Genomic DNA, 12,547 nt, shown 5'->3' with positions numbered 1-12,547 from the left:
GGGGATGTTGGTGGAGCAGATAAACTGGTGCAGAGGAAGGATTCTGGACTCAGCCTCATGGCAGCTGCGGGGCGGTTTCCTTGCAGCTGGGACAGGAGGCTTCAGGAGAACCCAGCCCAGGGCTGGCCATCACCTGTGCTCCTTTGGTCTGCTGGGCCTGTGCTTCCCGTCACCAGGATATGTGGGGGTGGCACCCAGGGGGTACTAATGGGGCTGTGCACACCCCGGGGCTGGGGGAGCCGCTCACATGAACTTGTGTTTGCTGGTTTCCAGACGTGATTTGAAATCACTCTCACCACTGAGAAGCGATCCCCTTCCTGATTCTGTCTGAATCATTCTATGAAGAGAAGGTGCCACTTGATCTTCCCACCTGACACTGAATAAGCTTCCCATTTAACAAGCCAAGGTCAGATGAGAGGGCCTGACCTCTCGGCAGGCAGCAAACTGGAGCTTGTGACCTTGTGTTTGTATTTTAAGCACGCTCGTATCTTTTTTAATTTGAAGAGCTTATTTTTTCATGGACATTAATGCATTACTAACTTTAATTCTAATCAATAAAGTTGTTGATTATTAGTAAGGTTCTTGGCTAATTAACAGTGCCTAAAAGTCTGCCTGAAGTCATGAAGGGGAGGGGCCATCCCAAGCTTGGAACGCCACCTCAGGTGGAGCCGTGTGCACAAGGCTGTCCCAGGTGGCCAGGGCAGGCGCTTGCTTAGTGAAGTGTGCGTGGAGGTCAGCAGCCCCGCGGATGGGCACCTCTGGTGCCTGCCTTCACGGGTGAACAGAAGAGTCTTCCTATCTGCTGCAGGCGTGTTAGCTGAGCTTGGCTTACTTCTGGGATAGGCTGAAAGGCCAGGGGGACACTAGTGAAGACCAGCTTTCCTCCGAATGTCCGAGGCCCTGACACTGAATGTCTGCAGGGACTTGCCACCCCTGCAGAGGATGCCGGGACAGCAACTCCAGTCCTTGGAGTGTGTGAGGGAGGTCCTGCCTGCAGATCTGTGGCCAGGACTGTTCTGCCTCACACCCGTGCCCTCTTCCTCACCTAAATCTGCACCGGCTGGCCAAACACCACACCTCAAGCATCCTGTGGGACACTACTGTGCACACAGTAGGCCAGGCAGGAGGGGACTGTGATGAATAAAAGCATCCCCCTGCCTGCGTGGGACTGCCAGTCCACTGGGGGAGAGGGCTGCTAACCCCACACCCAGGAACAAACGTGAAGACGACTCAGTGGGAGAGAAGACGGAGAGAAGCCGGGTAGGGGCCGGGCCACCAGGGACCAAGAGGGACGCTGCACTGGTGTGGAGCTCGGGACCACCGCCGAGAAGAGCCTAGGGGAGCTAGAAACCAAATGCACAGCAGGGCAGAAAGGGCAGCCCTGGCCGGCCCTGAGGTGGGAGGACTCGAGATAGGTGGAACCTCCCCGGTAGGAAGTGGCCCTGGTGGTACCTCCCTCGCAGGACTTCGAAGAGCTGCCTGGAATTCTGGGCTCACTATCTTCAATTCCAAGGCATTTAAAAATCACATCCCCAACACGGTCTACTCTTTAAAAAAAAAAAAAAAAACATACTTCTTTAGTTGTAGATGGACAATACCTTTATTTCATTTATTTATTTTGATGTGGTGCTGAGGGTCGAACCCAGGGCCTCACACGGGCTAGGCAAGAGCTCCGCCACTGAGCCCCAGCCCAGCCCAAGGTCTACTCTTGATGGTCAGGGGTTGCTTCTTGAAAAATACCCAAAGAGCTGGAGGCTGAGATCAAGTGGCACGTCTCCTAGAACCAGGGATCCTGTTCTGGGCAGGACTGGGCTGGGCTGGTCCAGGCTCCCTCTCTCCTCTGGGGCTGGCTGTGGGCTGCCTGGTGCGGAAAGGCCCACTCTCCTCGGGACACCTCAGGATGCTAGGATAGCTGCTCTCCTCTGATGACCTCTCAGCCCCACAGGACTGCCTGGCCTGGTTCCTTTGGGGGATTTCATGAATCTCCAGAAGGTAGGGAATGGAAGTGTCCCACCTCTCCCTTGCTTGACATCTGGAAACCTAGGCTCAGTGCTGGAACATCCGCCATATTCTGTTGGCCAAAGAAATTCCAGAGGTGGAACAATAGGCCTCACCTCTTGAAGGTCACACACAGTGTAGACACAGGAAGAGACAGGGCCATTTTGTAACTGAGCTGCCACCGCTGCTACTACGGCCCTCTGTAGCCAGATCTGTCCACTTACGTGTCTGTCCTTCTGTGGAAATGAGTTTGCAGAAACTGAGAACTTGGCCAGGACCCCACGGCAGGGGAGTAGATCAAGCCTGGATCTGACTGTGGCCGAGACCCCACTCCTTCCCTGACCACATCTGGGCTCAGGTAAATCTCATGGCCCAGGAGAATTCAGAACTAGATTCAGTGGAAAGATAGAAGCTGTATGCTTTCTGTTCCACCCCAAGGGGAAAAAATGGACTCTTCAAATAATGGATGAAGCCCACAAGAGGAGGCAGACACTCCAGTCTGCAGAGACTAAAGAGCATCTGCTCAAGAACAGAAGGTTCACCGTTTAGAATTTGTTTTTAGTTAAAAGGGGGAAAAAAGTAGAGGAAAGTCCCTGTCCGGCTCTTAGGTGCAGGGAGAGTGAGGTAGGGCTTGCTGACAAGTGCTCCTGAGGACGGCCCCTGACACCGGGTGCCTTCCATCCTGCATTCTGCAGCTTTGGGAGTCCTTGGCCCACTCCCCTCCCCAGAAAATGAGCCTCTAAATCTCTGCACTTCAAGTTTTAAGAGCTTTTTTGGACAGAGATGAATACTTCAAAATAAAAGCATTAGATGTGGCAGTTAGCCTGCTAGATGTTACAAAATTCCCCGAGTTGCTTAGATCGTTGTGGATTCTCAGAGATAGATCCTGAGCTCTTTCTGGAATGCCGTACCTTGGCAGGAGCTTTTGAGTGTGTTCCAAGCTGGTGCTGAAATGAGTGTGGAGGTGGAAGGGCTGGGCCATCTGAAGGACAGAGATGGGGGTTAAGGTGCCCTTGCTGTGGGCCACCTCAGAACAGGGCCTCCTGGCAGAGAACCAGAAGAGCAGTGTGGCTTTGAAGAGCCACCTCGACAACCCAAGTTCATTTGGCTGCAGCACCAAAGCCAGCTTTGATGTACCACCAGTGTCCCTGCAGGAAAGGATTAGGGACACATTCAGAGGACAGTGAGCAAGATGGTCCCAGATGCTGGGGACATGTGCTGGCATGAGCTGGAGGAGGGACAGGAGGGTCAGTTGGAAAGAGTGCCTTGCTTCTCTGTCAGTCATGTACCAAGCCTATCTTGAGTTTCCTGGGGCTTTGGAAGACCAGGGTAAGGAGGTGGGCTTGCAGAGCTTGGAGTGCTGTGAATTCTTGGGTCCTGGGTACAGGGAGTCCCTAGTAGTCCCCTAACAATGTAATGCTCCACAGGGAGTTTAGCTGGCTTATTGCAGTTGGTAGCTGGGATGAATGCAGACACAACAGGTGGGAGAGGTGACAGGTGACATTAAGGGTGGCTCTTGCTCTTCCCTGCCTCAGTAGGGAACCTCCCAGCCCCCAGTAGATTTTGATTTAACCTGCAGATGACATTTTCTTTCTTTCTTTCTTTCTTTCTTTCTTTCTTTCTTTCTTTCTTTCTTTCTTTCTTTCTTTCATATTATTTATTCCACTGAGCATTTTTTTTATGTTGTCAGTCTGAGACTTAAGGAAAAGTTGCAAGAATAGTAAAAAGAATTCCATATATCTTTTTCCCAGATTCCTTAAATAAGAAAATTTTTATCACATTAGCTTTCACATGAGTTGCTTCCTCTACCTCCCAAGTTATTTGACAATGCATTGTTGACACATCACTTTATTACTAAATATTTCTGAATGTATTTCTGAAAAATAAAGATAGCCTTAGCCAGGGGTGGTGGCATACACTTGTGATAGTAGAGATTCAGGAGGTTGAGGCAGGAGGACTGAAGTTTAAGGCCAGCCTGGGCAACTTAGCAAGACCCTGTCAAAAATACAATAAAAAGGTCTGGGGAAGTCGCTCAGTGGTAAAGCACCCCTGGGTTCAATCCCGAGTACCATTAAAAAAATTTTAATGATATTTTTAATAATAATTTTTAATAATATTTTAAAATAATAAATTAAAAAATACAGATAGCCTTTTATACAACTTTTGCAGTTATCAAAATGAGGAAAGTGACTTTAATCCAATTTTACTAAATATTTTGGAGACAACAAATTTTGCCACTTGTTCTAAAAATTCTCTTGATGGGAAAAGAAAATTGCTCCATGTTCCCTTGGGTTCCACGTCTCTGAGACATTTGCCCAATCACTCCTTGTTGCTCTTGGCCTGGGCATTTTGATGAGAGGCCCGTTATTTCAAATTATGTCCCTCAGAACTTTTCTCATCATTAGATGTAAATTACGCGACTTTTAGTGTGAATATTTGCAGGAACACAGGGGAATTGATTCTGCCTTCTCCTGGGTGCATGCAAGGGGAGCAAGATGTCTATTTCTTCCATGACTGCTGGTGTGAAATCTGGTCCCTTGGTTCAAGTGCTTCCTGCCCTGTTTCTCCTGAAACCTGTGATTATTCCTTAGTGACCCACTTGGGGCTCTCCTGCTGGAAGGAACGGAATATCCCTTGGCTCATGAAACTCTCACCGAGTTTTAGTATCCATTCACGATTCTTGCCTCAATCTGTCAGTGCTGTGAATGCTGTCACCAGTTTGGATCAGGACACAAGGGAAAATGTTCCCTCCCACCTAACTTTATTTCATCAATAACAAATCAGGGGTTCTTACTTCATTGAGTGGTTAATAATCCTGTACCATCATCATTTATCTGGATGCTTAAATCACCAAGAGCCTGCTCTGCCCTCAGCCTCCTTCTAACATACTGCAGGCACCCTCCCGGGCCCCGTCTTCCTATTTTTTGTTACCTCTTCCCTGACAGTTGAGACCGACTCCTATATTCTCTACATATTTCTCATTCACTCAATCCTACACTGCACAGAAAGCAGCTTCAGAATTGCTAATCCATTCTTCTGCCCAAAACAAGTTTTCTAACTATACCGTAAAACAGTTCTTCTTTGTCTTTAGCCTTGGGATACAGAGCAAAAAATGTGTGTCCAGCTTGCTTGGGTTTGATCTTCCCCACCCTTCTTCAGTCTGGTTTCTGGATTCCTTTGAGACAGAATTAAGTTTATCTGTTCTTGTCCGCAGTTAATTTGGGGCTTTTGTTCATCCTTGTTGTGATTATTAATATCATATGCAAAATGTTAACATGACTCGAGCATCAGAACCACACTAGGGACTATGCTCACCAGTCCTGCCCCTTTACCTGTCCTTGGCCCCCTTTCCTTCAGCCCTGTTCCCATCCTGCCCCTCTTGACAACCAATCCCATAGGGGCTGAGTTTTCCCTTCTTTCTGTGTGGTTTCACACAAATAAGCAGACATGTTTGTGTTTTATCACCTCCCTCTTTCTGATACACAAAAGGCAAAACGTCTCTTGCACTTGGTTTTTTCACTGTGTGTGATGTTCTAGAATTTTCTCCACAGTGGTCCACACAGAGCTTGCTCCTCTTTTTGCAGCTGAAGTGCTGCGATGCGTGGATGTACCCAAGTTTATTCTGCCATTTTCCTACATGGGAATGTGTCTATGGAAAATGTAACATAGTTGCAAAATCTGTCTCATTTGGAAACAAGGTTGCATTGAAGGACCCTGTGCACACCTTGTGTATGCCCTCCTTGTGTCTTCAGGGTGGATTTTGAGGAGTCAGGGTCACTGAGTCAAAGGAAAATGTGTATGTCATGACACTGCCAATTGCCTTCCGAAAGAGTTGACTCCCTTTTCTTGGCCAGAAGCAAGCTACTTGAGTCTCTGCTGCCTCCCGGTGCCCTTATCTGCCAATCTGATAGGGGGAATGGTCTTGGTTTGCAGTTTTAATTAGTATTTGCTGATTAAGTTAGGATAGGTAATTTTCATATATGTAAGGGAAATTTTAGTATATTTTTTGGTGAATTGTCTATTTGCCGTTTCTCAGTTTTTTTGTGTTTTTTTTTTTTTTTCAATTAGGGATATTAGCCCTTTATCTGTAATATATACACTGAAAATAATTTTCTCCCGATTTATCAGCTTTCTTTTGCCTTTGTCTATGGTATTTAAATGCAAATATTTTAAATCATATAGGCAAATTTGTAATTTACTAAAAGCATGTGGATTTTGAGTTATAATTAGAAAACCGTTCCTACACTTAGATTATTGAGGAGATCATTCACGTTTTATTTAACACTTAAAATACTTCATTTGCTTTCATTCAAATCACTAGTACATTTGAAGCTTATTCCTATGTGTGCTAAGAGGTATAGATCTACCTTTATTTTTTCCCAGATGGCTACCCAGTGGTCCCATTGTATTCATATTTGAGATGATGTCCTTATCACACACAAAGCTTCAGATGTTCTTGGACTTATTTATGAACCTCATTCTATTCCATCGGGCTGTTTTCCTATTCATGTCCCAGTGCCCTTGAATACAACTTAATCTCATGTATAGTAGATCTCACAGGTGGTTTGCAGCTTTCCGCTGGGCTGAACCATGGGAGATGACCACCAATCATTGACCATCATTGCCCAAGACTCTGCATTTTACATCCAATAGGAGTGCATAATTGGTGGGCCCTCTAGAGTCATTTACTGGCTATTTCTAGAAAGAATATAAACATTCTGGCCAAGTGGACTTCTGAATTCCAGCCTTCATTTCTGAGTTGCTCACAGACCTGGGAACCTCTCAGCAGCCTGTTAATCTTGTCTTTTTCTTTCCTTTCTTTTCTCTCTTTTAGTGATAGAGGGTCGCGGGGTCACAGACAGCATTCAGAGATTCTCCTCACTGCCGCCCTACCTGCCGGTGAGCTACCATATCCTCAGAGCGGAGAGCTCCTTCTTCCTGAAGGAGGCCAGCCAGGACCCACTGGGCAATGCCAGCCTGCAGTCCCGGGTGGAGTCCTTCTTCGTGTACAGAGCCAGGCAGCCCCCAGTGCTGAATGCCAGCTATGGGCCTTATTCTGCAGAGAAGGTTGTGCCTCTGGACTTCATGTCGACCTCAAATTTTTTAGGCCCAACCAACAAGTTTACTTTCAACTGGAAACTGAAGGCCTACATCCTGCGGGACAAGATCTACCTGAGCCGGCCCAAGGTGCAGATCCTCTTCTACATCGTGGGCAGAGATTGGGACGACCATCGGGCAACGGAGAGGCTGCCCTGCCTGCGGGTCTTTGCTTTCCGGGAGACCCGGGAGGTGAGGGGCAGCTGCCGGCTGGGCGGGGACCTGGGGCTGTGTGTGGCCCAGCTAGAGCTCCCGGCCAGCTGGTTCAGCCCCCTGATGGTGGTGGGGAGGCGGAAGCCCATGGAGCAGCCCGAGGGGAGTCCCGTGGAGCTCTACTACACCGTGCAGCCAGGGAGCGAGCGAGGGGACTGCACCGGGGATGACGTCAGGAAGGGCAATGCCATTCGCCCAGGGAAGGGGGGTCTGCAGGAAGCAACCTCGCACCTGCAGAGGATTGGCACCGTGGGCCTGTACCGCACCCAGGACAGTGCCCAGCTCCGCGAGCTGCGCCTGGACGCCAACGTGGTCATCTGGCTGCCCTCCCGACCTGTGAAGCAGGGAGACGTGGTCACTGCCTACGTCACCATCTCCAGCAACTCTACCGTGGATTTCTTCATCCTGAGGTAGGTGCCACACTGGCCCCTGGCCATCCTTGGTATGTCTAGGGTGGGGTCCCACTCCATGCCTGGGCACAGATGGTCAGGAAGAGTGCTTTTTGCTTCCTATCAGAACCCTTTCACCCAGCAGTGGAAGCTGAGTCCTACATCTGCCCATGGGGTCACTCAACAGCTCCTCCTGCGCCGTGTGTCCTGCGGGACCCAACCGAGGGGAGAGGGCAGAAACGTAGCCTGCAGAAGCAGGGTGGAAGCAACCAGCCTCTGTGGGCCTTGGGTTTACATCGGAGTTGAGCAGGGGGATTCGAGTGTTTCTGTGGCTTTGGCTTTACTTTTAAGTGTGCTGATCTGCAGTTTGGGTTGCATATCAGAGCAGGAACTGGGGGCTGTCATGTCTGGCTTGCATGTGCAGGAGAAGAGCTGGGGGTGATGCTCACAGTCTTGAATATGGTGGGCTCACGTGTTACTGGCTAGGGGCTGGGAAAGCCTCAGTTCCCAGGGTCAGCTTGGCGCCACTTCAGGAGCACATCCAACAGAAAACTAGGCAGCCAGGTGCTCTACACACAGACAGGCCAAGGAATTCCTAAATTAAAAAGAACCCAAGACACCTGGCAGGCCATCCCCTTGGCTGGCTCAATCTACCAATCCAAGCTGTGCTAGCTGCTGTCACTCTGGAAAGTCTCAAAGTGTTGATTCGAGAGCACTTGCTTCCTGGGGTAACAGCACTGAGGAAAAGCTGCCCAGCAGATCCTCAAACGTGGAGGGGATTTCACGATCAGGAAAAATATGTTCGTTTGAGACTCATTTTAAAAACGAAAATTAACAAGGTTTTTCTTTTTCTCTGATATTTAAGAAAGACTTGGGTTACATTGCAGCTGTGCTTTGGTTCTTTTTAGAATAAAATAATCACATGTCAAGTGAGTTGTTTGGGAAAAGATTTGTGAAACAGAGTGATAGCAAGTGATGGGCACTTCCAGTTCCTTTTCCTTTGGTAATGTGGCCACAAAGATGGTTAGTGTCAGTTTCGCTTTTTTATAAGAAATGTTCAGATTTCTGTAAGTCTCATAAGGTATTTATTAGTCCTTCAGATTCAAATAGTTTTTTCCAGAAGTTTCTTCTTTGTCAACACCCTTGTGACTTTTCTTTCATTTTTTCTACTTGTTTTAACCAACTATCTATCCATTCATCTTTCTATCCATCCATCTTTCTATCCATCCATCCATTTATCCATCTATCCATCCATTCATCCATCCATCTATCCATCCATCCATCCATCTAGCTATCCATCTATCCATCCATCCATCCACCTATGGTGCGAGGAAGGGAACCCAGGCCTGTGCTGCTGGCTGTTTCTTCCTGTGTTGAGTTCTGTGGATCCTCACTTGCCGGTGTTTCTGGATGTGATTGAGGGACTCTTGCAACATCTTCTCAGAGGCATTATGAAATCAATGCTTTTTCTGGGATTTAAGGTCTCACCACCGGATTCCTGTCATTTGCATGTAATCCTCCCGTGTTCAGCAAGGGGCGTGCCACAGTGTGGAAGGGACCTGACCTCGGTGCACTGGAGACTTCCTGAAGATGTCATGACCTTGTGACTGTGGCCAGGATGCTCAGCATGGGGTTTGGCTCCTCTGGCCTTGGGTAGGGAGAAATGCCCGCCTGGGAGCCTGAGGTTAGTCCTCAGTAAGTCCTTCACCCTGCTGACTTCAGATGGCACCCAGCCCTGGCTCTTGAACTTGGAGACAGGGAGATGGGGACCGAAGGCACTGCTAAGGAGAGGTAATACCGCAGGGTCATTTGTGTCCCCACACGTCTGTCTTGGGGAAGTGCAGGCTGTCATCCCCCAGGGTGACTGTGAGTGGGGCCACCTGCATCCTTGGGTCTGTGGTCCAGGGCCTTCGGCTGCCCTCAGAAGGGAGGAGCTGTGGCAGGACTGTCCATCACAAAGCCAGATGTGGTGGAGGAGAACGTCAGTCCTGCAGCCAGCGTCCTCTGTCCCATCCTGTCTCTCCCACTGACAACTGTGTGACTTGGCAAGTTACCAACCCCCTCGTGCCTCTGTTTCTTTATCTTAAAAACAGATTGAGCTCAAGGGCCTCCTTGCATAGCATTGGGACAATTTGATGGGCTAATATTTGCTTGTAAGGTACTTATAACAGTGTCTGGCACATAAAAATGTTGGCTGTGATGATCTGTTGAAGATTGGGTGAGCATTGAATTCTATTTTAGCTACAAAGGACATGCACTCTGCACAAAACCACCACCAGTCACCCTCAAAGCCATGTTGACTCCCATCGCACCAGGCCTGTCCTTAATGATGGGAGCTTTCAGAGCACAGAGGGTAGCAGAGGGTGTGGGACTCCGGACTTGGTCACACTGTGGGTGTTGCTCCCCTGGATCTTTCTATCCACAGACCAGGGTCCTTGGGAGAGGAGGTCAGCCTGACCTCCTGTCCAAGATGCAGCACCTCAACTGGAAGCAGAGTTCTTAAATGCTCCAGAGCAATTCACTCATTAGAAACTCCAAACACAAAAGGGCCCCAGACACGTGTGCAGATGAAAGGATTTGAGTCTCAGGCAGGTGGGGAGTCAGTGGAGGTGGAATTGTTGGAAGACGTGTCTCAATCTGTTCTCCTTCCGAAGATGTGATAGCACTACTTAAAAAAAAAAAAAAAAAAACCAGAAGTTATGGACAGTAAAGACATTGTAGGGCCTGGCTTAATTTAACTGCACTAATGGTCCATTGGGGGTTTGTGAAATGGAATCTCTCTCTGTGTGGAATCCCGTCATTATCTCCTTCCCTTCATCTATCCCCCGTCCCTCTTCTTCTCTCCAACAAGCTTCCTTGCTCCTCCAACATGTGAGAAGTTTCTTTTATATTTAATCTTTTTCATTTTAAGAAATTAGAGACTTATAAGAAATTGCAAAAAATGATACAGTGCTTTCCCATATACCTTCTCCTGTTTCCTCTCAGAAGCAAACCACAGAACCATTAGCTTGGCCAAGCCTAGAAAATTGGCACTGACAGAACATTATTAGTCAACCCGCAAGTGGCACTTGTGTCAGAGTTTGGGTGTTTATTGTTCGTTTCGTGTTTGTTTTTAGTCCCGGGGTACTTTACCAGTGAGCTTCATCCCCGGCTCTTTGAATCTTTCATTTTGAGACAGGGCCTTGCTAAGTTGCCCAGGCTGGCCTAGAACTTGCCATCCTCCTGCCTGAGCCTCCAGAGTCACTGGGATTATGGGAGAATCTAGGTGCATTATCCCTTTCTGGGAAAGGGATTGTTTTCAAAGGGGAGGAGGTTCGATTGGGAAAGACGGTCCCTAGGAAAAACTGCCCAGTTTGAGCAAGTGCCCGGCCATGTAAGCCTAAGGACAGAGAAGTCACCACACCAGATCATCATCACCACCACCTGGAAGGCTGCCCTCCTTCCCAGTCTCACATGTATCCAGATATCAACAGGTATTCAGGGACACTAGCTTCTGTAGCCACACGGTGTCTCAGAAGCCCTCCAAGAGCTTAGCATCTGGTCAGGGTGAAAGAACCCAGGCCTCAATGAAGCTGGCCTTGTGAATGGCAGACCCTCAGCTGGAAAGGCTCCCAACCTCTGCGTGCTGACAGCTGCGTGCACTCCAGGGGTGCACCATGCAGGATGCCAGTCACCATGATGCAGATCAGTGTCCCCACAGTCTGGGTGTAGCTCTCATTCAGCTGATTCTACAGGGAGCAGCCTTGGTCCTCACACCCTAAACACTTGGAGAACAGCTACCCACACCTTGCTTTTGTGGTAGAAGAAGCAAACCAAAAGAAAGACAGGTCCATCTCCCAGCCCTCGCCTTGTCTGTTGGAGTTTTTAAATGTGGCTCATTTCCTTCCGCTGTTTGTGTTCAAAGTCACTTTCTTTTGATGAAGAGGTTTCCGTCTTCACTGTGGATATCATGTGTCTCTCCCGTGGATGAATCTGTATTCAGTGAATGTTTACTGCTCCCATCTGCCAGGCATGCGTGTGCGCCAGCAAAGGAAACAGCACAGCTCTCTCCCCATGCGGGGCTTGTGCTCTTGGGGAGGAAGATGAACATAATCAAAATAAGGAAGTAATGCCGCATACAGTAATAAGTGGTGAGAAGTATGAGCCAAGAGAGAAGAATAGAGCCTGCCGAGCCTGTGACTTAGAGAAGGCTGCAGCCAGGGCAGGCCTTGCTATAAAGGTGGCATGGGGGTCAAGCTTGTTCTTGGGAGCAACAGGTGCAAAGGTCCGGAGGCAGCTTGCTTTCTGGTTGCAGGAATGTAAGGGACCATTGTGGGTGAAATAGAATGGAAGGAGGTGCAAGTAAGTTCAGGGAAGAGCTGGGATCCAGGTCACTCAGAGCCTCACAGATCCTTGCAAGGACTTGCCTTGTTCTGAGATGTGGGCAATTGGAAGGTTTTGTTAGTCACAATCTAACTTTATTTATTTATATTTTTTGAGGCAGGGTCTTGCTCTCTTGCCCAGGCTGGCCCAGCTCACCATCCTCCAGATTCACCCACCCCCCAGCAGCTGGGAATGCAGGCCTGCACCCCCACATTCAGCTCTAACATGGGTGCAGGAGACACTGGGGTCAGACGTTAGGGTGAAGGATGAGTGGCTGCCCCTGTACTGGGAGGTCTGAGGGAGCAACTCTACCCTTTCTGGAGAACATACTTAATCTTAATTAAAATGTGTTTTATACTTAAAATCATTGTTTTAGGGGGAAATATCCAGCAAGCAAATAATCTAAGGGGATTTCCACAATACGGTCTCACAGTAAAGTTGGTAGTACGAGGCTCTGGGTTCTGGGAAACACCGTGGCTCCTCTCAGC

At 48.6% G+C, this 12,547-nt stretch overlaps 1 protein-coding gene across 1 annotated transcript in view; it reads left to right on the top strand.

The window, feature by feature from the left end:
* Positions 1-12,547, top strand: part of Tmem132c (transmembrane protein 132C) — a 267,501-nt gene that overhangs the window by 80,333 nt on the left and 174,621 nt on the right. Inside the window, exon 2 of the mRNA XM_048785911.1 lies at positions 6,833-7,718. Coding sequence (XP_048641868.1) covers positions 7,084-7,718 — 635 coding nt within the window. The 5' untranslated portion in view covers positions 6,833-7,083. The remainder of the gene's footprint in view (positions 1-6,832; positions 7,719-12,547) is intronic.

The sequence above is a fragment of the Marmota marmota genome, unplaced genomic scaffold (assembly GCF_001458135.2).
Source record: "Marmota marmota marmota unplaced genomic scaffold, marMar, whole genome shotgun sequence".
NCBI classification, from domain to species: domain Eukaryota; kingdom Metazoa; phylum Chordata; class Mammalia; order Rodentia; family Sciuridae; genus Marmota; species Marmota marmota.
This window is presented reverse-complemented; position numbering and strand designations above follow the sequence as displayed.